Below are 24,958 nucleotides of genomic sequence, written 5' to 3'. Positions count from 1 at the left end.
ACTGAAAGAAAGAAGGCCATCTATTTAGAGCCGATCTTTGGGCGTATCCTCAACCAGCCCAAGGGCATTCTGGATCCCCGTCCCCATCTGGACAAGACAACCAACCCCCTTTTCTCGATATCCGAGAAGACCATCATGAAAGACAAACGTCTTCTCCCACCGCCATCTGAAGTCCCCGAGTTCCTTCACAGCTCACCCTTCTTTCCAACCTTCGAACCCGATGAAGAGAACCACATCCGCCCGCCGGAACACATGCCCAGCATCCTCGAGATCCTCAAATCCAAACCTGCACGTGTCGCCTTCACGTTCTTCCTTGCTCTGACCACGTTCATCTACTTCCGTACTGCAGTCTACGAATTTCATGTCTGGACCCGTCTCGCGGGTCCTTCGTGCTCGCTATCCGCTCCGGTCTACCCGCCATCATCCTGGGATGCACCGGATGTTGACTGGACCAAATTCGCTTACACCCAATACGCTGTAAGACAGGTGTCACGTGATGTTTCTTTTCATCTAGTCCGAGTCTTAAATATTGTCAAAAATCATCCCGAAACATTCGTAAATGGCCATTACTGACTCCCCCGCTATTCAGACCAACCTAAACTACCTTTGCAACTCAGTCATGATCTTTGAAACTCTCCACCGCCTTCAGAGTAAGCCTGACCGCCTCATGCTCTACCCATCCAAGTATTCCGCCCCAGACGCCGTAGCCGATACCCCCGAGCGCCGCCTCCTGCTTAAAGCCCGCGACGAGTACGGCGTTAAACTCGAGGCAGTTGAAGTCGTGCACGAGAAGTCCGCCTTATACGCCGGGCCTAATTGGGCCGATAGCTACACGAAGCTCCTCGCGTTCAATCAAACGCAGTACTCCCGTCTTCTGGTCCTAGACTCAGACTCGACCATCCTGCAGCTCATGGACGACCTTTTCCTCTTACCAGATGCGAAAGCGGTCATGCCCAAAGCGTGGTGGCTAGACTACCCGTTCGTGACCTCGCATATCATGCTCATCCAGCCTTCCGCCTCCGAATTCTCGCGTATCCAGGATGCGATCAGGGATGCGCATCTGGGCTTCTACGACATGGAAATCGTGAATATGCTTTACGGGAGGGAATGCCTGGTCCTACCACACAAGCCCTATGCTCTGCTTACGGGCGAGCTGAGATCTGGAGACCACAGCAAGTGGCTGAAAGGGGGACACGAGAACTGGGATCCGGACTCGGTGATGAAGCAGGCGAAGCTGGTTCATTTCTCCGATCATCCGTTGCCGAAACCGTGGTCGGCGACGAAGTCAATGAGAGAAAGTGCTCAGCCTGTCTGTTTAGATGGTGAGGGGCAGGGGCAAGGGGAGGGGTGCCGGGAGAGGAAAATTTGGATGGGTCTCTATGAGGATTTCAAGACCAGGCGAAAGGTATGTATGAATGGAAATCAATTCTTTAGGGACTCTGACCGTGACTGACTGACATTGTCTTTAGAATATCTGTGATATGTGATTATAGAAGAAAACATCAGAGAAGATGATATCAGAGTTTTGATGCTATGAGCTAAGTAAGGCCTAGCAGCATCTCTCCCACATACGGAGTTAAATCGAGGCCTTTTCCCTCTCGGCTCTAGACTTCGACTTTAGCTATCGCCATGTCACTCACTCACACACACACACACACACACACACGCACCAGCCAGCGCCTTCCCTTCTCCAAATTGAATCCCACAATTGACAAGGTCAATGGGTAGTCATCCTCCATCAACTACATCCCAGAAGTAAACTAGATAAAAACCCGACTTCACTAAACCACAAACACCAGTCACGCCGCTCCCTCCCAGATCCACCATCAACGAATCCATCCGACACCGGATTTCTACTTTTCCAATAGCTCCTCCATCCAGTATGCCATCACCCACCCAACCACACCCCAACCCCCCCCCCTCCCCCCCTTTTTATCCATCCATCCACCAACATCCCCGAAATCCAGAGCCGTTCAACGACCGCATCAACAACACAGCTCGGCTCATACCTGTTTTGTTCTGTTTTGTTTTGTTTTGTTTGGTTCTTTCCCCTGTTTCTATCTTCATCTACTCGATACCTACCTATCAATCCCTACAACGCCCTTGACCTGGCCTCGCCTACTCACTCACTCACTCACCCACTCACTGCCGCAGCAGCATTTTAATCAACAATAACTTGGAAGACTAGTGCCTCCCCTTCCCCCTCCCCCTCCCCTCCCGGCTCTCAGAGCTCAGGGCTCATATCGTCTTGCCTACCGGACCTCATATCCGCCATTTTCCCCCTTTTTGCTGAGATTATGCTGAGGTGACGATCCGGGAGCGAGTCTTTCGTAGCTTACAGGGAGGGAATTCGGAAGAATTTTTTTTTTAAAAAAAAACCGAAATTCCTTTTTTCCTTTTTGAGGGGGGGAGAAGACGAATGGGGGTTCTGGGTCTGGGATCCGGGAGAGAGAGCGAGCTACTGATGGAGTAGGGATATTGCGAACCGTTGAGAAAAGAAGAGTGGGCTTTACGTTGCCTTCTTTGGGGGGGAGGGGGGGTGGCAGTAGAGAAGGTAAGGAAGGAGTGCAGAGCGATTGACGTATGGAAAGCGATGAATCTGGCAGCGAAGGAAGTGTGGAGGATGTTGCTCATTATTCTTCGTATCTAGTCTAGCGGTCTACGGTATCTAGAATACAAGCCCCCCCCCCACTCTCTTCCCCCTTTCTCTCTCCCTGAAGCCCAAAGACGTCTGTATCTCTAATAATATCTGTCATCTCTAATACCAGCTCCCATGCTCGTTAACCCGTGTAAAGGAAACTGTGCGCGACCACTTTCTCAAACCCGCATATTCCTCAGGTCCTGCAGCACCGCGTGATTCCTCCTCTCTTTTTTCTGCTTCAGCTGGTACGTGGCTTCAAAAGTATCGCTCTCGCCCGCCCGCACCACCGCGTAGGCGATCTTCCAGTACCTCTCGGCGTCGTCCGCCCACTTGGGATGCCCCACGGCCCATGCAGCCCAGAGCGTCTCCCAGACATGCACGAGCGGCTGAACTGCAGCGCCCCACTGCCTGACGACGAGATCCCTCTTGCGGCCCGTCGGCAGGTCGACGCCTTCCACTACGAACCCGAGGGCGTCGAGCGCTTGCAGGGCGTAGAAGACTCCTTGGTCGGCCGCAGCCTGTCGGTCGCCGCTGCCGTCCCCGGAGACGAGGTGCTGGGCCATGGTGAGGTACAGCTGGAAGAGCTCGAAGCGGGGGACGGCAGTGGCGGGTGCGAGGTAGGTCTTTGCCATCTCGAGGGCGGCCGTGCGCGGATCGCGCGTCGACATGCTGGCGAGGATCTGCTGCCTCTGGGTCTTCAGCTTCTTGGGCGTCTTCGCATCGTCGGCGCAGACCGGGCACGTGCAGGTGAAGCCCCAGTTGTCCTGCAGCGACCTCTTCGTCTTGGCGCGGTTGATGGGGTCCGCGTAGGACCATTCGAGTTCGGTGTCGGCGGGCATGTCCTTGGCGGCTCGCACGATCATCATGTCGCCGATGAAGGTGCGGTAGCAGTTGACGATGCAGGAGTGGTTGATGTAGGCAGCGTAGACCCACAGACCGGTAGATCCGAAGCGTGGGTCGTCGGCTTGCCGGTCCTGGTCGTAGGCTTCTCTGGACGTGAGTGGGGAGCTAAAGACATTCAGGCTGACGATTCGCTCGATCAGAAAGCTATCGACGACGGGTCTTCCGTCGACACTTACTTGCGTAGCCCTCTTGTAGGAGCCACTGTACAGATCGTGAACCGTCGCTGCCGTCGATGGATTGTTCTGTAACTTTTGGTACATGTCGGTGAGACGAGCTACGTGAGTGCCTATGGTTACGCGATTGGTGGCTAGGTTAACCAAGATGCCCGTGTTCTCACCGGAATTCTTGGTCTCGGAAGAGTCGTAATGACCATAAGAGAAAGCCTTCTCGCAGAAGAGCAGGTCGCCAGCCTTGACATCCTTCGTCGTGACCAAACCCCGACCTTTGCCTGCAATATCTTGCACCTTCACTGCCCCAATAAACGTCGCACAATCGAGGCGATGAGGCTTTATCTTTGCTGCTTTGTACATACTCTTGAAGTTGTAGACGCCGGACTTCTGCTCCTTGATTCTGAGCTGGACTCGGGCAAGCTCAAACTTTCCTGCCTCGCTTGTCGGGAATTTAGCCGTGTGAATCTTGAGGAGCTCTTGACATTCCGAGTACCGTCCGAGATTGTAAAGAGCTAGAGCCCCACGATAGAGCGCCTTTTCAGAGCGGTCGTTGGGATCCACGAGGAAAGCAGTGTCTTCGAGAGCAGCATCGTAATGGTGGAGTCGTAGGTATGCCAAGGCTCTGTTGTTGTGTATAATTTCAGCTTCTGCCGGGGTGGGAGAGCAATCGAGTGCCGCAGTGTAACTTTTGAATGTAAGTCAGAATCATGGAAATTGCGAGAGGGACTTGGGATGGAGCGCAGAAACTCACTCTTTGACCGCATCCCGATACTTTCCTGCCTGAACCTTGGAGTTACCCTTCTGCTTCCATTCCTCAGCCTTCGAGGTATTAGCGTCTCCGGACTTTCTCCAAGACGAGGGGATTCTAGGATCATTATCCGATAGGAAGACAACATCGGTTGGATGGTCGACACGAAGTCCATACCCTCCATCAACAACAGCCTTGAAATACGGCTCCTTCAAGAGTAGGACAGTATCCTTCGGTAGAATCTCAGCAGCTGGACGTACACCCTCGCTTTCTTGTTGATATAGCGAAAATGACAGTGCGTCACCGGCTTCGTCCTCGGCCAAGGTGATCACCTGAAAATGGTCAGCGAGAGGCATCATAATATAGGAAGAATAGCGCAGGAATCCCCAGAAGGTTGGATACCAGTGAAGACAGTATCCCAGTGGCATTGTGTTTCCAATGGCGGACTTACGGCAGTCATTCTGACAGGATGAACAAACAACCGAAGAAGTAAATAGAAGCCCCGATGATGCGTTTCCAGCTTCAGCTGGCTGATTGGAATCTTCTCAAGGGCCTCGATAGGAGCGACAGACGGAAGGTATGGCTCTCCTATCAAAGTTGCTGTCATGTAGGTATCCTGTGGCTTCTGAGATTTTAGAGCCATAAATTGCTTATATTGGATCACGTGATCCTGGGCAAGCTTCTGTCGAGTTTGTCGGTCCTTTGGTATTTCACCTTTTCGTGCGCGAGCTGATTCGAGGCGGGCTCTCTGGGCAAGCAGGATTTGTGCATATTGCGCATCTTGAGAGACATCTTGGATGTCCATGATACCTTGAGCACTCAGCGACGTGGTGTTGCTCAATTGCTGCCCAGTTGCTGCGATATTTGTTCTTGTACCTACTTAGCTGGGATTAAAGTGGACATCACGTGTAGATTAGCGGCCGCTTTATTGCCGCTGTTCAGTCAGGTGATTAAACAGCATCAGTTGGCTTGCCAAGATGGATTAGTCAGTGTGATAGAGTACAATAACTTCTTTCACACCTGAGTACCAATGCATTCACCTGGACCCTCACATTCTTATTAATACAAACTTTCTGCAATATCAACATCATGCCAAATCCTTGAGTCCTTTCCAGAGATAGAGCGCATGATTGTGTTAAAATTGGTCAGCGTTTAAATCTATCTATAATTATACGATGCCCTTTCAGCCAAGCATTAAAGCTTAACAAATGTAATCTCTAGAGAAGTCGTAACTATCTCGATAAGCGACGTAAGATCAGGCTTGAGATCTTGGAAAGTTCGACATCTTCAGACGGTCCTCGCACGTTCAGGATTATGCGGTCGTTCAAGACAAGTAAATATTGGCGCGTGTAAGCGAGAGCTGCCCCCTGTTGTTGTGTACTGGCTCGCTTGGCTTGCATGCCTACGATCGTCCGCTAGCTGACCTTGCGTTTGACCTACCGACGCGTCGCGAGGCACTCAGATCGCGCAATCCGTAGCTGCCGACATTCGTCGTGAGTCATGACCGAGAATGATAATAAGAAGATATCTACAGGCAGAACAATATGCCGCAGTGTGGAAAGCAGGGTGTACCCGGCCGGTCTGATCCAAGAATCTGACAGTTCTGCCAGCGAAGCAAATGAAATGACTTCAAGTCCAACCATGGATCTCGCCAGATCGTAAAAACGATGATCAAACTCGAAAGACAAGGACTAAAATAAAATACAAAGGGCGAAGACCAGTCAGGGCGATAATCGAGATGAGGGTGCCGTGAAGAATAGGGCGGAGAGAGCGATGAGCACGATGGCAGTATCGAAGATGAAGATGCAAGTCAAACATGAGATATTCTGCCCTTCACAACACGATTTGTCGATTATAGAATTCTCTATCGGTTTTAACAACGCCAAGATGCAGTCCTTTTCTGGCAGGAATCCGAATCCGCCTTATATACGTCGCAAGGGGATACTTGGCCCCCATGTCTGACTGCGGGTCGTTAAGCGACCTATACAGTATAGCTCCATCCCTACGATATGTGATACCCAAGCTCTGTAGGATGCTGGGAAACAGCTTGTATCCAGGCTAGAATGAATCTATCCAGTAATCTTATCTACGCCACGTCAGAAAATTTGCGAATGGATTGCGATGCCAAGCCGCCAATGCTTGGGATGAGCAACCCCGGATTTGTGAATGGATTCTGTTGCCGAATTTAGGTTCATAGTGACGGCGCTAAGAGGTCTGCACTCGGACATGAATACGGGACGCCGTATCCAGAAACTCTTTACGGAGCTTTAAGCTCGTTGCTATTCACCACTTAACTTCAACTCCAACCTCAACCTCAACTTCATCCGCAAACCCAAACATCTTGTGGATATTTCTTCTCAATGAGCCGGCACAAGAGACACAAGGCAGTGCGAGATAGCTATCTCCGCCGCGGGCTTGCTGAAGTCTTCACGCCCGGCCGCCACTACCCAACCTACCTCTCAGAAAAAGTCACCCAATTCTCCAAATACCGGGGTGAGGACCTCTGCCGCCTCCAAAAGGAAGCCATCCAGCGCCTGCACCACGACCCGGTCTTCGACCTCCGCGACTCGGACCGGGCGGAGTTCAGCGACAGCGTGGTCCTCACGGCCTACTTCCAGTTCTTCGACGAGCTCTTCTTCTTCGGGAGCCTGGCCGGCAGCGAGCGCTGCCTGCTCCGCTTCAAAGCCCAGCGCGGTCACGAGCGGCAGACGCGCGGCATGTTCTTCAAGTACGTCCAGGAGCGGGCCGACGGCTCGCGAGTGCAGATGTTCGACATTGTCATGCACAAGCCCTACAACTACCGGCTGCGGGAGCCGAACCGCTACGTCCGCCTGAAGAGCGCCCTGTGCTGTCTCCTGCAGGGCATGTGCCATGCCTTCCTGGGCCTCTGGCAGTGCCGGACGGGCACGTGTCAGCAGACGTGGGGTGGGCGCGGCGCGGGCTACGCGTGGCAAGACATGGCGCTGGCCATCGAGGAGGCTCTCGCCGATCGGCATTTTCTCAATCTGCGCATCTCCTTGGAGAGGAGGGATATGTTGATCCAGATGCTGAAAGCGAACCCTGGCCGTATCAAAGAGGCGTATTTGAGGGACTGGGGCTTTGACCACCGAGATTTAGCGAGATATATGAAGAAATAGGTCTGTCGGGGCGTTTACATTAATATTGGGATCAGTAAAAACAAACCCTTTAGTTTATTCTATTTTATTTTTTATGTGCCTATAGGTAGCAGCTGTCCTCTCTCCTCTTTCCAGAGCTCCTTTGGCAAGAGGTCAAGGATGCTCTCAAGATCGCTGGAAGCGAACAGCCTGCATTTGACGATCAAATGATTACAAGCTTCCAAATATTTGATCGGTCTCGAAACCTTTGCAGCTCTACTATCTGTCGACAACGGATAAGCTGTGTGTGAATCGTCTACTGAACTAGTGAGGCTCGTAAGATTTTGACCACAGCTCATGTTCATAGAGAAGGAACAGCTGCGTGAAGCCTGCCTACCGAAATAGGTAAGTACGACTGCAAGAGCTGAGCGTTAAACAAAAGGCAATACGAGCCCGATGGAAAGGGATTCTGTTGGCATCACAGGGGTGTGCGATGCAAGGTTGAATACGTATTCAATTGTTTGAGTAGATTCAGTTGGGTTTGCATGCCTCTAACTAAGTGGAATCGGAGCTATTTATATAGCTACCGATACAAACTGAGAGTAGCAAACGGAAGCTAGTGGCCTGTTCCATTCGACTCAGTTGACTCACTTGACTCACTTGACTCACTTGACCGAGTTGACCGCTACTTTCGCTCCGCCCCATTGGCTACCAAAGTAACAGTTACCAAACTGACAATTGACCAAGGTTTCAGAAGTTACTGAGGTCTTCAGTTCCAACAGATACGTCGCTGAATAGCTGAAGCGTCGGAAAGCGAGGCTTAGATTCCCACCACCCTCTTGACGTATGCTGGTGTGAGATGGTATTTGCAAAATCAGTAGAAGACTGAGCAGCCCAGGTCGCCAGATGGCACTTGCCCTCTTCTCTCATTCCCCATCCATCAGGCAACGAGCTAATCCACACATAACAGTCTCATAACCCTGTAAGCTGCCATCAAGCCGGCAGCTGTACCAGGGACATGATAGCGGCGATATATGCAAACAAAAGACCTTGAAAAAACAGTCCATTCGATCGCCAAGGCACAGCCAAAGGGGGTATACGTCGTACCTTGACACGCTCCATCGAGAGGACGGCTAAGACTCACATATGCAGATGTCGCTCCTCTTTCTCAAGTCCCCATCTTTGCGTGATCAAACCGAACAACAACAGCCTTAAATACCTAGACCAAACCACCCTCGCCCCTCGCACACGCACTCGAGGCCGAAAAAAACCCCTGACAACCGCCTCCCTCTTCCACTCTCCTATTCAGAAATCTCACAACCAGAGATCCGGGGTCGCGGCGCGAGGTAGACCGCATCTTGAGTAACGCCAGCCAACCAGCCAGCCAGCAAAACACACTTCGCTTCCCAAACAAACACTTCAGCCCAGGAAGCCTCCACCTACAAACCCAACATCCTCCACCGCACCACACCACACTCGACCTCCCTCGACGAAAGCGGTTACGCGCCGACTCCAAATCTCCAAGACCGCTCGCCCCTCGCGGGCAAGCACCAGGCCGAGATGGAACAGCGAGCCCAGCCCTATCCTCGATACGAAATTATATGTATCCCGTCTCGCTACCTCGCGCGGGCGCCCCCACCAAAAAAAGAAAAAGAAAGAAAAAGGGCCTCTAGAGGCGCTTTCCATCCTAGACAAGACTAGCACATGTCTCAGAGAACATACGCATAGGCATACGCGTAACAAAAAAAAAAAAGAAAAAAAAAAAAAAAAGAAAAGAAAAAAAGAAGAAGAGAAACGCATAAGCATTACAGCAACTAGGTACTCAATCATCAGCTCCCCCACCTCCCCAAACGCCTATTGCAGAGTAACGAACGAACGAACGTCTCTCTCTCTCTCTCTGACCCGGGTTTAAAGGTCAGAGAGAGAGAGAGAGAGAGAGAGAGAGAGAGAGGTAAGGAGACTGTTGATGTGATTGATTTCTTTCGTTTGCTTGTCTTGGGTGCTTGTCTTGGGGTGGGATGAGATGGGGTGGGGTGGGGTGGGATAGGATAGGGGTTGGAAGATGGAGGAGAGAGGAGAGAGGAGAGAGGAGAGAGGATAGGGGTGTAGGTATGGAGGTAGCTAGGGAGAGAGAGGATTTGGCGAGCGAGATGGGATGGGAACTCAGGAGTGTTGTATTCAGCAGGGAGGGTGTATATATATATATATATATATACTGTAACAGACAGATCTTCGGTGTTGCTTTAAACAGAAACAGGTGTGTATGCATACCGTGCTACTTGAAGGAATACCATGCCTTTTGCAATTGAATCGGGCGGTAGTATAGAACATGAGCCCAGCGGAGAGACCCATTTTTTATTTTTTTCAATAGGGATTGTTTGTTGCGTATCAGAACACATGTTCATACAATTGTCGTCGTGGTGGTACAAATCAAATCGAGAGTCTTACAGCACCACATTCCGCCTCGGGGACTCCTCACGCATAAAGTCAGATTCCGCCGACGCCTCTGCCCCCGACTCGTCCACCACCTCAATCTCCTCCCCAGTCTCCAACCCGGCATCGAACGCCCGCATCTCATCCGCAACCTGCTGCTCAGTCGCCTGCCCCCCGTCCGAACCCCGCCACACCTCCTCCAGCGGCGGCAATCCCAAGAGCTCCCGCTGCCTCCGATACCTCTCCCTGACGCGCTCCGTCTGCATGATCCTCCAGCGCAGCTTCCACCCGCCCATGCCCAGCTCCTTCAGGCGGCCCGCCTTCTCACCGAGCAGGTACTCGTCCAGGCCGCCGACCTTGTCGACGGTGCGCAGCACGCGCGTCGTGATGCGGAGCCGGAGGTAGCGCTGCAGCGCGTCGCTCCACAGCCGCTTCGAGTGTACGTTCGGCCGCCAGTGCCGCCGCGTCTTGATCTCGTTCTTCTCCGACACGATGTTCCCGAAGCGGATCTTCTGCGTGCCGTAGAGCCCGAAGTTCGACTGCTTGTAGATGTGCGAGGGCCCGTAGGGGTAGGGCGGCACGGCGCGGTGCTCGTACTCCAGGCGCTTCTTGGTCGATTTGGCGAGCGTGCGCGCGCTGCTGGAGAAGCTGCGGAGGTGGGTGAGAGGGGGGTGCGAGGGGGCGAACAGAGGCATGGTGGTGGTGGTGGGTCTGACGGCGAGCGTCAATGGAGATGGTGGGAGCGCCTGTATTCCTTCGTTCCTTGGTACATGTAACCGTAAATGTGTGTTGGCCGTTGCGGGGAGTCTTGGGTTGCAAGCTGGACGTCAATGTTCGGATGAAGCTTTGAGGTTTTGAAGCTCTGAAGTGAGATCCACAATTTATTTCTTAGCGCGACTTTGATTTACTCCTTGGATCTAAGGCATTAAACTATCCCTTTTGGAGAGGCTGCCGATATGCCGACCTTTTCCTGACAGCATCTCCATTTATTGTAAACCAGCCATAGCCCCCCCACCAAAAAAAATCCATTCCTAGATCTGGAAATAAAAACAGATGAGAGAGAACTCATCGATATGGTTTCGTTTCCGACGAACCGGAATCACCAATTCCACCCGCACAAGCTTCTGATCAACTATATACAAATACATATACGTAAGTGGGCCGTAATTAGCTAGCCGAGACCCCCTTTCTACGTAGGTATGTATGTATGTATATGTATGATTGTGTATAGCTTGACGGAAGAGAAACAGCTTTTTTCTTTCTCAAAAGATTTTCTCTCTTTTAAGAGTAAAAAGAAAGCTGCGTTTAGTTACTTATTACTGAGACGGATTCTTTCCAAGAGCAGACAGCTGATGATCGTCACGCATAGGGGAATATAAAGGTAATCGTTCAAGAAGGCACACTCGTAAGCTCCCCTCCCCCTCTTCTTAGGCAGGTGTGTGCAGACAATTGGATTCCAACTGGTCTCGACGTTCCGTCTCTCATACATTCAGAAACAAGCATCTAATTACAAACGCCTCCCAATGCGGCGCAGGTGATTTTGTCGTGATATCCATTCGCCCCCAAGGCGGGGCCGGAAGCAGAGAAAAACAAAACAGGCTAGAAACAAGACATTTTAACGCCGGTATCGTCAATTTCTTTTGGACCACCAATTATGCGGCGAGCGCGGCGATGAAACCAAAGAAGACAGGACAGTATCGAAAAATAGATGACGGAATCCATCAGAACTGTCCTCTCAGTCCTCAAGTATGAACTCGAGGGAGGGATCGAGTTCCGATTTCTCATCAGGCTTGGAGCGTGTCCCCGTCCATTGACCCGTTATCACAACAGCCTCGAGCGGCCATTACCTTCGCCTTCAGCGCCGACCTGATGTCCTGCACCGTGCGAGCCTCCCAATCATCGAAGCCGCTGTTACTCAATGGCCAGAGGACCTTGTTCTCGGTGTTGCCGCCGCACCCCCTGACCACGTCGCTGAAGCGAGGCGCGGGGACCGATGTCAACACGTTCAAATCGTTAGCGAGGTCCATGCAGTACGAGTCGAGCGGGAGATCGTTAACGTCGTTGCCGAAGGGGTTCTCGAGCTCGAATCCAATGGCCGCGAGACCGAGGATGATGTAGGCGGCGGCAATGGTACCGGGTATCGTAATCCATCCGAGCGTCGAGTACAGTTGGAACGGTAGCAGGTACACGTACAGGAGCACGATTTGCGAGATCAGAATGTTGTATCCGACGGGCAGGGGCGTGGTCAGAACTCGTTCGGCGGAAGCCTGGGTGTCGGTGAGCGTCTCCATGGTGCTGAGGAGTGCGCCGGTGACCACGGGACTTTTGAGGGTACCGTTCTCGCTGGTCTCTTCGATGTAGGAGGAGATGTAGGTGAGGATCTCGAGGGGCAGGTTTCCGAGCGGACGGTCGGCGCGCTTGATCAGTTTTCGGGGGTTGGACTCGGCAAAAGAAATGCCGAGGTAGATACCCACTGCTTTCCACGGAGAATGTTTCTCCTCGACCGTGTTTTCCGGCTTGTGCGCTGCCAGGGCAAAGGTGTCCAGGTGGGACACGAGCGAGTGGATGTCTGGGTAGTGGACGTAGGGCTCGAACCGGAGCTTGTGCTTGAGGGACACGGCAAAAGCCAGTATCAGGTTTATGGCAGTGACCTTGGAGAGGAGGTCCTCTTTGGCCTGTTCAGGACGCTCATCAATGTGCACCCAGATGCTGCGGGCGAGGTGGCGGGCGTGCACGGCGAGGGTTGCCCAGGCCTTGCGGCCCTCGGTGTAACGCTCGTAGGCGGTGGTGCTGCGGAAGGAGAGGGCGAGACCCACGACGAAACCCAGTACGGTGAGAAGGACGGAGTTGACCATGACTGGGCTGTGTTAGAGAGAGACGGGTATGGGGGGGGGGGGGGGGGGGGGGGGGATGAGAGAGGGTAGAGAGGGAGATGGGATACAGAGGGGAGGGAGGGAAGGAGTGTAGGTAGGACAGGGAGCGGAGGGGCCATGGAATTTCATGAGATGCCTCTTGAGGAAGGATGGAGTCTAAGTGGCACTCTCGAGCGTAGAATGTGGGAGCGTAGGTGGGCAATCGAGGGTAGGATACGTACGGGGATAGACGAATTTCGAGATGCAGGTGATTGCTGTGGACCAGCCGGCCACGAGAGCCAGCGGCAGGAGCATCCGAGGCGTGACCGAGCCATGAAGGCGCATGAAGTAGGGTAGCTTGGAGTGGCTATCCATGTTTCGCGGGCCAACCTATTGGGTTTGAATGGTTAGCTGCATATTCTTCGCCCATGGAGGATGCGGGGGGATTCGGGGGACTTACGAAGTAGTCTCCCAGATCGACCGAGGTGTGGAGTTCCATCATCTTGCTGTGTCTGTTTGTGCCATTCACGGAGCTCGGGGTGCCGGAGGACTGGAAGTCGCTCATGTCCTTCGTCCACGTTGAATGTCGGGATTTATGAGCGGGCGGCGGTACGGGCTTCTCAACGATGGGAGTAGCATCACTGCCAGACGTAGCGGCGCCTCGAGCGCCAGCACCGCCATTATGGTTTGCTCTCGCGGTCGTCGATACTATCTCATCTGCCATGGTGAACTGCTGGCTCGCGGGGAGGAAGAAGTTGGACGATGAGGGTGGGGAGGGGGGGGGGGGTTGAGTATTAGAGAGGATGATTAGGAGGGGAGAGGTGGATGAGAGAGCTGCAAAGTGCAAGTTTCCAAATTGAAGGGAGGATAAGATTCCGAGTCGATCAAGACCGGAGAACGAGAGACTGTGGAGAGAGCTCGCTAGCACAGGACGAATGGAACGGGCCGAGTTTGTGTCGTGATCCGGAGGAGGAGGATGGGATGGGAGAGAGGGAGAGAGGGAGAGAAGAAAAGAAAAAGGAACGTCGTGGGTTTTAGGCCAAGCCGAAGAGAAGACAGGAGTTTTCCGGCTGGCAGGACTTGGCCGTTTGATGGGATGGGATGGGACGGGCACGTTACGCTAAGTAGTTAGCGCTTCGTGTTTGATGGAGAATCGAGTGGGGCCGGCCCTGGGGTGGTCAATGGCCAGATCGAGTGGGACTGGCGGGGGCCGGAGGAGATACAGTACAGTAATGACGAAGCGAGATATAAATACAACGAGTAGTGGTAGTATATGAAAAGTATGGGTGGATGGAGATTATGCTCGAAGGCCGGAGATAGGTAATTGGTCGTTGTAAATGAGAGTAAGTAGTATTACGTAGAAGTACAAATACTACTACTACTACTACTACTACTACTACTAAACTACCCACCTAGGTACCTACCTCCCTACCTCCCTCCCTCCCTCCCTAGTACCTCCCTACCTCCCCACTCAACGTAGTACGTACTAGTAACTGCTCTAGGCCTGGGTCGGCTCGGCTCGGGCCACGCGGCGGCTCATGTCGGGTAGGTCCGCCCGCCACAACGTTTGGACTACCGGTAGTAGTACATGTACCGGTACGGGACTCGGTCATGCTGCCAAAGTATGAAAGTCAACCCAAGACAGATGGCAGGTACCGGACCGGTACCTAGGTAGGGTACCGGTAGGTCGGCATGTCAGTACGTAGAAGACTTCGGAGCCTCACCATGTCAACCTAGGTACCGTATCCTATCCTCATCAGTCAGCATCCCGCGGGCCCATGCCAGGAGGAAACTTCAAACCAGGGACGAGAAAGAATGTTTCCCTCACACCGCCCCGTTTCCCCTGCCATGGCTCGCGGCTCAACTTCCCCATCTCGACAACGGGCCGGCTTAACCTCGGTATGGTAGTATTTCCTCAGGGTCCGGTCCCCCTGTGAGCTAGCCGAGTTTCGAGGTGGAGGTTGGGGTTGACGTTGGCCGTTGACGTTGCCCCTTGACGTTGCGTTGCCCCTTGACGTTGCCAACAGACGAGGCTGACCTGATCTGATGCGACTGTGGTCAGCTGACTGGCTGCGTGTGCATCCTGCGAGAGGCCATCACATGATCTCGTCCGCGGTGTCACGTGCGATTGCCACGGCCCGCCCCAGCTCCCATGGTCACATGCCAACCAACATCTTCCGGCGATCTCTGTCATCCTCCCATTCCTTGGGTCGGACGCACATACTCTGTACATCTAGGTATCTGGTCCGCCGCAGGAACAGAACGCAGGATCATACATAGTATGCGTACATACAGATGCACCTTTACTGCACCTACATCACCACCTCATCGATCCCTCTATCTACCGGTACCTTCCACCTACATGCACCCATCTATCTCTGTATAGCATTGATACTTTGTACTTTGTTACCTGTCTCTGACCCATCTCTTACCCGTCTCTTACCCGACTCTTACCCGACCGACCTCTTGCACTCGCCTACCGGTACAACCAGCACCCCAGCATGCGGCTAGAGAGGCAAAGCTTGTTTACTATTTTTCACATGTGAAAGAAGCCTCCTCTCCCTTCGCCCTCTCCTCCTTCTTCTCTTTCTTCTTCTCTTGGACAAATATCTCCGCCCACTCCTTACAGGCTTACAGGATCAAGTGCCCATCACCATGATAGGTAAGCAAAGACCATATACCCCAAGTTCATGAATTATTCGAGACGCAACTCCAGCTTCATCCATCCACTCATGATATCCCTCCTCTGCTAATCGCCCCTCCCCCCCGCCTGCCAGATCACGTGCTGGGTCGGCCCTCGGTGCAGTTTCGCAAGATTCAAGTCCTCGCCGTCGTCTCGTTCTGGTCTTTCTATCTCTTCCGGTACTGTTCCCTACCTACCTACCTACCTACCTACCTTACCTACATCTTCCATCCCCATCTATTCCCCCATTTCCCATCCCTACTCCGATTCCTATTCCACACCCCACATCTCAATTCCAACCTCGACTAACCCAACACCCCCCCCCGCTGCAAGTGGCCACAAACATGGCCCGCCCACCATCCGCAAGCTCTCCCGCCGTCTCTCCACCATCCTCACGCCCTGGCAGACCCTCGTCGTCACCCTCCTCTACCTCTACGTCGCCCGCAACCTGGGCAAGCTCCTGGGCCTCGAATGCCCCGAGCCCCTCGCCAACCTCTACACCCGCTCCTACTTCCGCGCCACATGGGTGACCATCGCTCTCGACGCCGGCTTCTGGTCCGCCATGCGCATCAAGAGGAAGTGGCTGCGCGACCTGGCCAGCGTGGTGTTCACGGTCTACTACCTCATTGCTGCAGAGCAGGCCGATGAGAAGGTCAGGAAGGTCAGGGGCATGCTGACCGTCGAGCATCTGAGGGTGAGCTGGAACAAGGGGACGACGCCCTACCTCAACTTCTTGACGACCTTGATGCGCCCAAGATTCATGAGATACCCGCCGCGGCAGATTCGGATCCCCAGACCGCCCAATTCCGACTACAAGGAGCCGGTCAGCGGCTGGCTGTACTTCGACGGGCCCCTCTCCGCCTTGAAGACCCACACCAAGGTGGTGCTGGACATACCGGGGGGCGGTTTCGTGGCCATGGATCCCCGCACCAACGACGACAAGCTGTTTGCGTGGGCTGGGAAGACGGGGCTACCCGTGCTGAGTCTGGACTATCGCAAAGCCCCCGAATACCCATACCCGTATGCGCTGAACGAGTGCTTCGACGTCTACAGCACCATCATCGCGAGCCGAGGACGGTGCCTGGGCCTGTCAGGCGAGGTGATCCCGAAGATGGTGATCACAGGCGACAGCGCCGGCGGGAATCTGGCGACGGCTCTCACCGTCATGATCATCGAGGCCGGGTCGACGAATGGCCGGCAGGTTCTCGGGCAGCGCTCCCTGCCCATCCCGGAAGGCCTGGTTCTGGTATACCCCGGTTTGGACATGAATATCGGGAATTGGATGTCAGACGAGCAAATGTCGTTGATCAAAGATCGACGGTCTCGAAAGACCAACCGGACCTTCATTCGGCAAAAGAGTATGCAATACAACATGGCAGCCGGAACCCCCCACCACTCCGAAGACGAGGACAAAACGCCTCCAAAGGTGACCACGCCCCCTCTCACCGCCAGCCCAGCACCCCTCGCCATCAGCCTGCCCACACCCCAGTTTTCCACGGCCGCCCCCACCGTCCTCTCCCCCGGGCTTCCCCGTACGGACGCGCCCCCGCAACGCTCTCCATCACACCACCCCGAGCCCCTCAAGACGCGCCTCGCCATGTCCAGCATGATATCCTACTTTAATGACCGCATCCTCACCCCCGAAATGATGCGTGCTATGATCATCCTCTACATCGGGCCACACAACCGCCCCGACTTTTCACAGGACTACTTGCTCTCCCCCATCCTCACCCCCGACGCCGTGCTCGCCCAGTTCCCCAAGACGTACCTCCTCACCGGCGAGCGCGACCCGCTGGTCGACGACACCGTCATCTTTGCCGGCCGCTTGAGACGCGCGAAAGAAGCGAACCACCTCGCCGAACCAGCTTCCACGCACGGAATGCACCGGGAATTCGACGATAGAGACGTCGTGGAAGTCGTGCTCATCCCGGGCATCTCCCACGGCTTCCTGCAATTCGTCGGCGCCTTCCCTGAGGGCTGGAAGTACATCTTTCGCTGCTCCCGCTGGATCGATCACATCTTCGCGGCTTCCGAGGAGCGGGAACGCAGTGGTGGTGTGTTGACCCCGGGCGGGTACGTGCACCATCAGCGGCGGAGGACGGGAGAGAGTTCGGGCGACGAAGATATGGGGTTGGAGATGAGCATGACTGCCAAGAGTAAGAGTAGAGAGGCGGCGCGGAGGGGCGATGAGAGGAAGAGGAAGGAGAATCTGTTGAAAGAGCAGCTGCGGGAACGAAGTGAGGGGAAGAAGAAGGCAGGCCTGCAGAGCAAGAGGAGCATGGTTAAACTGGCTAGTTCGGATGATCTGCTGGGGCGGAGAATGTTGGGACTTGCGGGCCCGTTAACGGGAAGGGGGAGTACGCCGGAGCAGCTTTAATAGGATGGATTGTTTTGACATCTTGTGATGGGGACGGACGAACATGAATTGGCATAGCGATGATGGGCTGGTTATCCCTAGATACGAATACGAATGAATGAAATTGGACACCTCGTCCCCTTCCCACGATCTCCCGTCTGTGGTAGATGTTGTGCGCGCTGCTCGCGTGGCACGGCAGGTAGGTAGGCACCACATTTCTTTGCGCCGCGCAAGGGCTTTCATGTTGCACATCTGAGATGAAGTAGGGGCACACGATGGCGACCCCTGGCGGTAGGAAGTGATCTTGGATAGACCAGCCCGCAGCCACTGACCCCGGGCGCCGTGAATAAACGCCAAAGACAATGAGCTGCCTAAGGTTACCCTATGGCTAACGTCGAATCTTGATGCACACTGTTCCCAAGCCAAGGAAGACAGACACACCTACCGGTACCTACAAAGCATCGAAGCGCAGCAGCGAAGTCACCTCCCCTCCTTGAATCACCGCATGCCATTATTATTATTATTATTATTATTGTTGTTGTTGTTGTTATTATTATTATTATTATTATTATCGCTCTCTTGCTCGCTTGCTCTCTTGCTCGCTCTCGCTCGCTTCCTAGCTAGCTAGCTCGCCAGCCAGCCCTCCCGACTCCTACGGTATCTATCTCTAGCTCGAGCCTGCTGCTTCTCTTTATCCAAGTCTCTTGCCTTTTTTTTTTTCCTTTTTTTTTTTTAAACGTGGGTGTGTTCTCTCGTTTGTCTTGTCTTTTAAATGGTTTCTTTGATGCTTTTTTTTTTCTTTTTGTTGTTGTTTTTTGTGCTTGTTGGGTTGGGTTGGGTTGGATTGGATTGGGTTGGATTGGATTGGATTGGATTGGATTGGGTTAGGTTAGGTTGGATTGGATTGGGTGAGGTTAGGTTAGGTTAGGTTAGGTTAAGTGAGGTTAGATAAGATTGGATTAGATAAGATAAGATTGGATAAGATTAGATTGGATAAGATAAGATAAGATCAAACCAGATCAAGCCACGTCAGATGGATACCTATATCAAACTCAACCAGATACATCTCGATATATCTCTCTGTTTGTCTTCCGCCTCTGCTGTCCTGTTCATCAATCTCGATTGATATATCTTATCTATCGATCAATCGATCGATTTACTTATTTATCAGTCAAAACTCTACTTTACTTTACTTTACTTTACTTTACTTTACTTTACTTTACTTTACTTTACTTTACTTAATTAAACTATCAGTCAGCTAAGTGTGAGCAAGTAAGTTAAATAACATTCATCTTCGCCCTCATCTTCGCTGTCATCTTCGCTGTCATCACAGCCCCCCTCTCGGCACGCACGCACTATAGCGGCCTGCAGCGAGGAGTTTCAAGTCGGGTGCTGAGCTTCGTTCGCTTCTGTTGCGTTGCGTTCTTGTGTGTGGTTTCCTTTTGGGTTTTGCTGGCTTTTGCTGGCTTTTGCTGGCTTTTGCTGGCTTTTGCTGGCTTTTGCTTTGTTTTCTGTTTCTTGGCGTTAGCGTTATATGTGTGTGTGTGTGTGTGTGTGTGTATGTGTTTTCAATTGATTTTGGATTTTGGATTTTGGATTTTGGATTTTGGATTTTGCAGTTTTGTATCTTGGGATGGCGGGGAGGGGTGGGAGGAGGCTGGGGGTTTAGTGGTTTAGTGGGGATGGGGAATTTAATACGTTAAGGCTTTTAGGGTTCTCTGTATTTAGATTGATTCTGATTCTGATTGCGGGAGGGCTTGCTTGCTTACTTGCTTACTTGCTTATGAAATAAATAAATAAGTAAAAGCAAAAGCAGAGTAGAACAAGTAGAGTAAGTAGATCACGTAGGTGAGATTGGTAGAAGTATCACAAGATCCCCCCCAAAAAAACTTGTAGAAAAAGGGGGTTTGAACCGTTCTCTTCTCTTCTCTTCTCTCCTCTCCTCTCCTCTCCTCCCCTCTCCTCTCCCCTTCATAATCCCAAAAGCTACAATAATCATTCGCACACACAAAAAGAAAAGATTCCGAAACGTGCATTCCCCAGTCAGTCAGCCAGTCAGTCAATCAGTCGCCAAGTAAGTAGGCCGGAAGACAGAATGACACGCGTACATCTACATCTATCTAACTCTAACTTCGTCGTCGAGTATGAGACCTGGTCGAGTATATAATCAAGACGTACATAAAAACGGGTGATACACCTACTTACTTGCTCACTTACTTACGGGCTGACTTCTTTCTATTTGTTAGACGAATCAGACGAGGGTTCACAAGGGCTTACTTAGGTAGGATTGAAGGTGTGTAAGATGGAAAAGAGCGAGAAGTCTATACTTATAGCTAAAGAGAACTTCTGATTCGCCCTTATTAATGTTCGGTCTGTTCCCCGAACAGGTCGAGGAGGATTTCGATTTGATAGCCTTTATTAAAGATTGTTGTGCGGAACAGGCATGGTTCTACCCAAGCTACATATGACATATCATATGACCTCGCCTAGTAACGCCTTTAGCATACTAAAGCTCTTAAGTATATATATATAGATCTTGACGAGCTTCTTAAATAGAATATATTAAGCTTTATTCAATTTACAGAATCTCTTTTTGATCTTAGTACTAGTAAGCATTACAATTAAGAGCTACATTCGCACTTACGAGCTATTTAGTTAGTTTTTAACAACCTCCGAATTAATTAAGAGCGGATTCTGCAAGTCATTTTAACGCTACTTTACTACAACTTTCATTTTGCAATCTGTCTTTTTTCAATTATATTTATTTTTTATAATCAATACTTATTACTTTTAAGAACTCTAACCAATTTTCAAAAGCTCTAATCACAAAGTCAACTGTTATAATAATAGACGACAAAGTAAAAGAGGTCTTTTTAATTAACAAAACGAACTTTATAAGTCGTAGCGACTTCTTAAGATAAATTACGAATTATAAATACTTTATCAAGCGCTTTAGCATAAAATAATACGTATCTTTTCGTATTAGCGTAAAAGAACTTGCTCTTTTTATCGAGCAGATTAAACTAAAAACGAAGTCTGTTATAAAGATAATAACGGAGCTTAACAACGAATAGTTCTAAGAGTAAGACCGCTAACGAAAAGCTTAAAAAGAACTGCACTTAAGAGCTCTTGCAAACGATCTTAATAGACTTTTAAAGCTAAAAGACGTTAAGTTCGAAAACGTCCGAAAAGCGTATAACGATAATATAAAAGAATACAACTTCGTTATAAACAATTAAAAAGTCTTAAGTAACAAAAGCAATCAAATCATAAACTAGATCAAAGAGACGGTTAAGAGCTTTATTCTCGAGGAAGCGATCTTAACGGCTTTAAAAGAAGATAATACTTTTATCTAATTCTTAATAGAAAAGCTTTAAGAAATATACCGTTTATCCGACTCGAGCTTTAAGCTATCGATAGTATAAGACTATAACAAATCCTTGCAAGCAGCTAAGTAAAAGAGCGTCTCTTTAGCGGTATAGATTAAAGAACACCGAGCTATTTACAAATTAACGAAGATGAACAACTTTTACGAGACGACGAGTATACTCGCGATAAAAGTATTTTTAAAAGCTATTAACGAAAAATAGTTATTAACTTAAGCGTCGCTAAAGCTCGCAAAGGTCATTCGAAACGACGAGCTGTTATTGTTTTAAAAGCGCACTTTCTACGATTATCTTAACTAGTACGAAAGCCAAATCGAAAAAAAAACTAGCAATCCGAATTCTAACTTCTTTAGCGTATTCGCTACTTTCGAAGATCAAATTACTCGCAGCACCTCCGGAGGTGATAAGGCTAACGACATTGCTCTTAAGCAGTCCGGTAAACGCTCCGATAGCTCTAAAGGACCTGCTAAAGGTTTTAAGTGCTCGTGCTTTAAAAAGTGTAGTGCTTATTAGCATTAAGATCAGGAAGAGATTCTGTAGATTGAATAAAGCTTAATATATTTTATTTAAGAAGCTCGTTAAGATCTATGTACATGTACTTAAGAGCTTTAATGTGCTAAGAGCGCTATTAAGCGAAGTCATATAATATATCATATATAGCTTAAGTAGAACTATGCTTGTTCCGCACAATACACCTTTTAAGTTAGCAGCGTAACTGTTAAGCTGCAAGCAAACAGAAAAGAAAAAAAATAAGTGATTAAGCTTTTTAAACTCGATGTAAATAAAAAAGATTATTATCGCAATTTAAATAAATAAATAGCGGTTGTTATTATGAATTAAGTGTTAATTAAAAATGCAATTTTTTTTTAAATCGGTCTTATTACGTAACGGAGGTTTTTAGCGCCGTTTTTATCGCGTTGCTATATAAGTAAAAGCGCGTTCTTTTTTATTATAATAAACATTTAACTTTTATTTATTTATATAATGCTTTTTAAGCAAGTAACTCAATCTAATAAAATCGTTAAGCGCGGCCGAAGCCGTTTAAAAGTAAATGCTTTTAATAGATTAATATATTTATATTAACTATTAAGAGAATCCTTTCTTTGCTTTAAGTATTACTGCTATTGCAGCTGCGGCGGCTGCGGCGGTTATATTACGCACTTTTACTTTCGAAGCTTCGCTTTTTCTTTTAAACCTTTTTATTAAGCGCTTGCTTATGCTAACGACCGTCAAAGCTTTAAAGTGCATCAAGTGTATTAATAATAAAATTACATCGGAGTCTAATAAAAACTATTATAATTGCGATACGAGCGTTATTCGCTATCTTTAATGTGCTAAAAGTAGCTATAGCAACTGCACCGCTGCTTTTGCCGCTGCTAATACCGCTTTCGATAACTTCGTAAGCGCTAAAGATAATAATATTATATAAAGAGTTTGCCGAAGTCTTCGAGATGCTATACGATAACAGCTCGCTTTAAATACTACTTTTTTAAAAGGTGCTACTAGTGGTCCGAGCGGTCTAGCGAGTAAAAGTAAAGGTTTTAAAAGTAGTTTCGATAGCTTTGCAAGTTTTGCTTTTGCTTTTAAGACTTTTAATTTAAATATAACTTTTATTAAATTAAATAGTTTTATAGTAGCGAACCGTAGTTCAGTAACGCAAAGCGCTTCGAGCATATTACCTTTTCGTAAGTCAAGCTCTTTAACTTACGAAATGATTTAATTTAAGCAGCTCTTTTTAATTAAAACTTCTTTTCGGACTTTATGCAAAAGCTTTAATCTGCTGTTATAATAGCTTTTGCGCTTGCGCTAGCCGCTTTTATTGCTCTCGTCGCTTTCGTTGCTCTCGTCGCTTTCGCAATTACCGTCGTTTTCGTCGCATTTATTATCGTCGTTCTTTTTACGCTAATCGTTACGCTTACCGCTTTCGCGGCGGCGCCCGCCGTTATTATAACTCTTATAAAGCGCCGAACTAAAGTAAAGAAATTGCTAAAAGCTTTAGTCGATCTTTTATTATAAAAAGCGAAAAGTAAAAGCGTGTAAAATAAAATAAAATAACGATTAAGATTATTAAATAAATGTTTTCTTTTAAATCACGTGCAAATAAAAAAAATAAAATGTAATAAATGAATAGCATATGCGTGCTATTAAAGCTTTTCGATTAACGCGCGAGCGTTTTATAAATTTAAAAGCTTAATAAAGCTCTTAAACTTTTATCGAGTTAAGTTTTTTATAAAACCGTTAGCGTGCATCTTTTTAATAAAGAGATATTAAACTTAAAAGCTCTTTTTAAAATGCTTTTAACGCAATTATATATTATAAATATCGACGTAACGAAGCTTAATAAAGATACGCTTTTTTTCATTAGCTATAAGCTTAATTGTTTATTGATTATTATAATAGACTATTTAAAACGCCGCAAAACGAAAGTGCAGCTTCTTAAAAAACCGTTAAAGCGCTATAATCTCTTTTATTATAAAGGCTATGCTAAGAAGCTCCGCTTTAATAGATAATATAATAATTGTATTTTGCTTTAAAGCTTTTTAAAAGATCGCACTTTCGAACAAAAACATAATATACTTTTAAAAAGATCGCTTTGTCTTTTCGTTATCGACGTAAGAAGCGTTAAAGGTTATTATTAGCTTTGATTTGCTAAACTAGTTGTATTAAATACTTTTAAAGCGCGAGTTAAATAGATATCGTAAACACTAGTTTATAACTCGAAAGTGCTTTGCGCTTAAATTAGTGCTAAAATGAAAGAGTTAAAAGGCTGCAAAAGCTATATTTAAGCGTAGCATGATCGCTATATATAGCACGGATCTAACCTTCTCTTAATACTCTTTTACTTGCTTCCGCGAAGCTATCTTTTTATTTTTAATTAAGTTATAAAACGGTAATAGAGTTATTAAGCAGCGTCCGTCCGTAAGTTCGAATTTCTTAGCTATTTTTTTAATATAAGCGTCGTGTATAAGCGTTAACGTTCTTTATTAACGGTCTCGAGCGACTCTTACATTAAGAAACTATTTAATATCTCTTATCGCTTTGATCTTATACGCTTTATTAAGACCGTTAATGATCTTTTGCGCTTTAAAAAAATTAAAATAATAATATATAAATTAAATATCGTTTACGTAAAACGTTATAAAGACCGTTTTGTTTAAATTCGTAAAAATACACGGTTTTTTATTAAGTAGTATAAGCTTTAATTTGTCGAGTGTGCTTATGAAGTCGAAATACTATAAAGCTAGCGAGTCTTTAAGTTTATATAAAGCTCTATCGACTTTTACGAGCATACTTTTTTGTTTAAAACCGTTAAGGAGATAACACGTGACTAAGACGCTGTCCGTATGTCTTATAGCGTTAATAAAAGCGTTAACGACATCGAACTGTTTTACTTTTAAATCAAATTCGGCTGCTATAGCTATTATAATCTTAAAAGATCTAGCTGTTAGCGTAGCCGCGTAAGTTGAATAGATAGTAGATTCGTCTTAAAGGTCACTTTTAATAATAATCTTCGATCTGAACCTTACGATCTCTTCGAACGAGCTAATCTTATATTGTAGAAGCACCCAAAAAGATGTACTGTACAAAAGCTTGGCTTTAAGGCTAGACCTTATAGTCTTATAAAAGAAGTGTTAGAAAAGGTAAGTGGAAAGCTCGTTGATTATTCTAGCTAAAAGATATATGTTCTCTT

At 48.8% G+C, this 24,958-nt stretch overlaps 6 protein-coding genes across 6 annotated transcripts; 3 read left to right on the top strand and 3 right to left on the bottom strand.

Annotated features, from left to right (window-relative positions):
* Positions 1–135: 135 nt before the first annotated feature.
* L3040_006887 (uncharacterized protein) lies at positions 136–1,487 on the top strand (the record flags this gene model as incomplete). Its single annotated transcript, XM_007296792.2, has 3 exons — positions 136–477; positions 590–1,405; positions 1,470–1,487. 3 exons carry the CDS (start codon positions 136–138, stop codon positions 1,485–1,487), a joined length of 1,176 nt encoding a protein of 391 aa, XP_007296854.1.
* A 1,330-nt stretch (positions 1,488–2,817) lies between these two features.
* On the bottom strand, positions 2,818–5,267 carry L3040_006886 (uncharacterized protein; the record flags this gene model as incomplete). Its single annotated transcript, XM_007296791.2, has 3 exons — positions 2,818–4,399; positions 4,466–4,794; positions 4,914–5,267. 3 exons carry the CDS (start codon positions 5,265–5,267, stop codon positions 2,818–2,820), a joined length of 2,265 nt encoding a protein of 754 aa, XP_007296853.2.
* Positions 5,268–6,822: 1,555 nt separating this feature from the next.
* Positions 6,823–7,599, top strand: L3040_006885 (uncharacterized protein; the record flags this gene model as incomplete). Its single annotated transcript, XM_007296790.2, has 1 exon — positions 6,823–7,599. One exon carries the CDS (start codon positions 6,823–6,825, stop codon positions 7,597–7,599), a length of 777 nt encoding a protein of 258 aa, XP_007296852.1.
* Positions 7,600–10,001: 2,402 nt separating this feature from the next.
* L3040_006884 (uncharacterized protein) lies at positions 10,002–10,685 on the bottom strand (the record flags this gene model as incomplete). The annotated part of the gene is made up of 1 exon (XM_066156071.1): positions 10,002–10,685. One exon carries the CDS (start codon positions 10,683–10,685, stop codon positions 10,002–10,004), a length of 684 nt encoding a protein of 227 aa, XP_066010888.1.
* A 1,089-nt stretch (positions 10,686–11,774) lies between these two features.
* Positions 11,775–13,566, bottom strand: L3040_006883 (uncharacterized protein; the record flags this gene model as incomplete). The annotated part of the gene is made up of 3 exons (XM_007296788.2): positions 11,775–12,847; positions 13,085–13,232; positions 13,303–13,566. The coding sequence occupies 3 exons, from the start codon at positions 13,564–13,566 to the stop codon at positions 11,775–11,777; spliced, it is 1,485 nt and encodes a 494-aa protein (XP_007296850.1).
* Positions 13,567–15,497: 1,931 nt separating this feature from the next.
* Positions 15,498–17,902, top strand: L3040_006882 (uncharacterized protein; the record flags this gene model as incomplete). Its single annotated transcript, XM_066156070.1, has 3 exons — positions 15,498–15,504; positions 15,620–15,704; positions 15,859–17,902. The coding sequence occupies 3 exons, from the start codon at positions 15,498–15,500 to the stop codon at positions 17,900–17,902; spliced, it is 2,136 nt and encodes a 711-aa protein (XP_066010887.1).
* Between the last annotated feature and the right edge of the window lie 7,056 nt (positions 17,903–24,958).

The sequence above is a fragment of the Drepanopeziza brunnea genome (genome assembly GCF_022702325.1).
Source record: "Drepanopeziza brunnea f. sp. 'multigermtubi' strain 214-2 chromosome Unknown ctg12, whole genome shotgun sequence".
Lineage (NCBI taxonomy): Eukaryota > Fungi > Ascomycota > Leotiomycetes > Helotiales > Drepanopezizaceae > Drepanopeziza > Drepanopeziza brunnea.
This window is presented reverse-complemented; position numbering and strand designations above follow the sequence as displayed.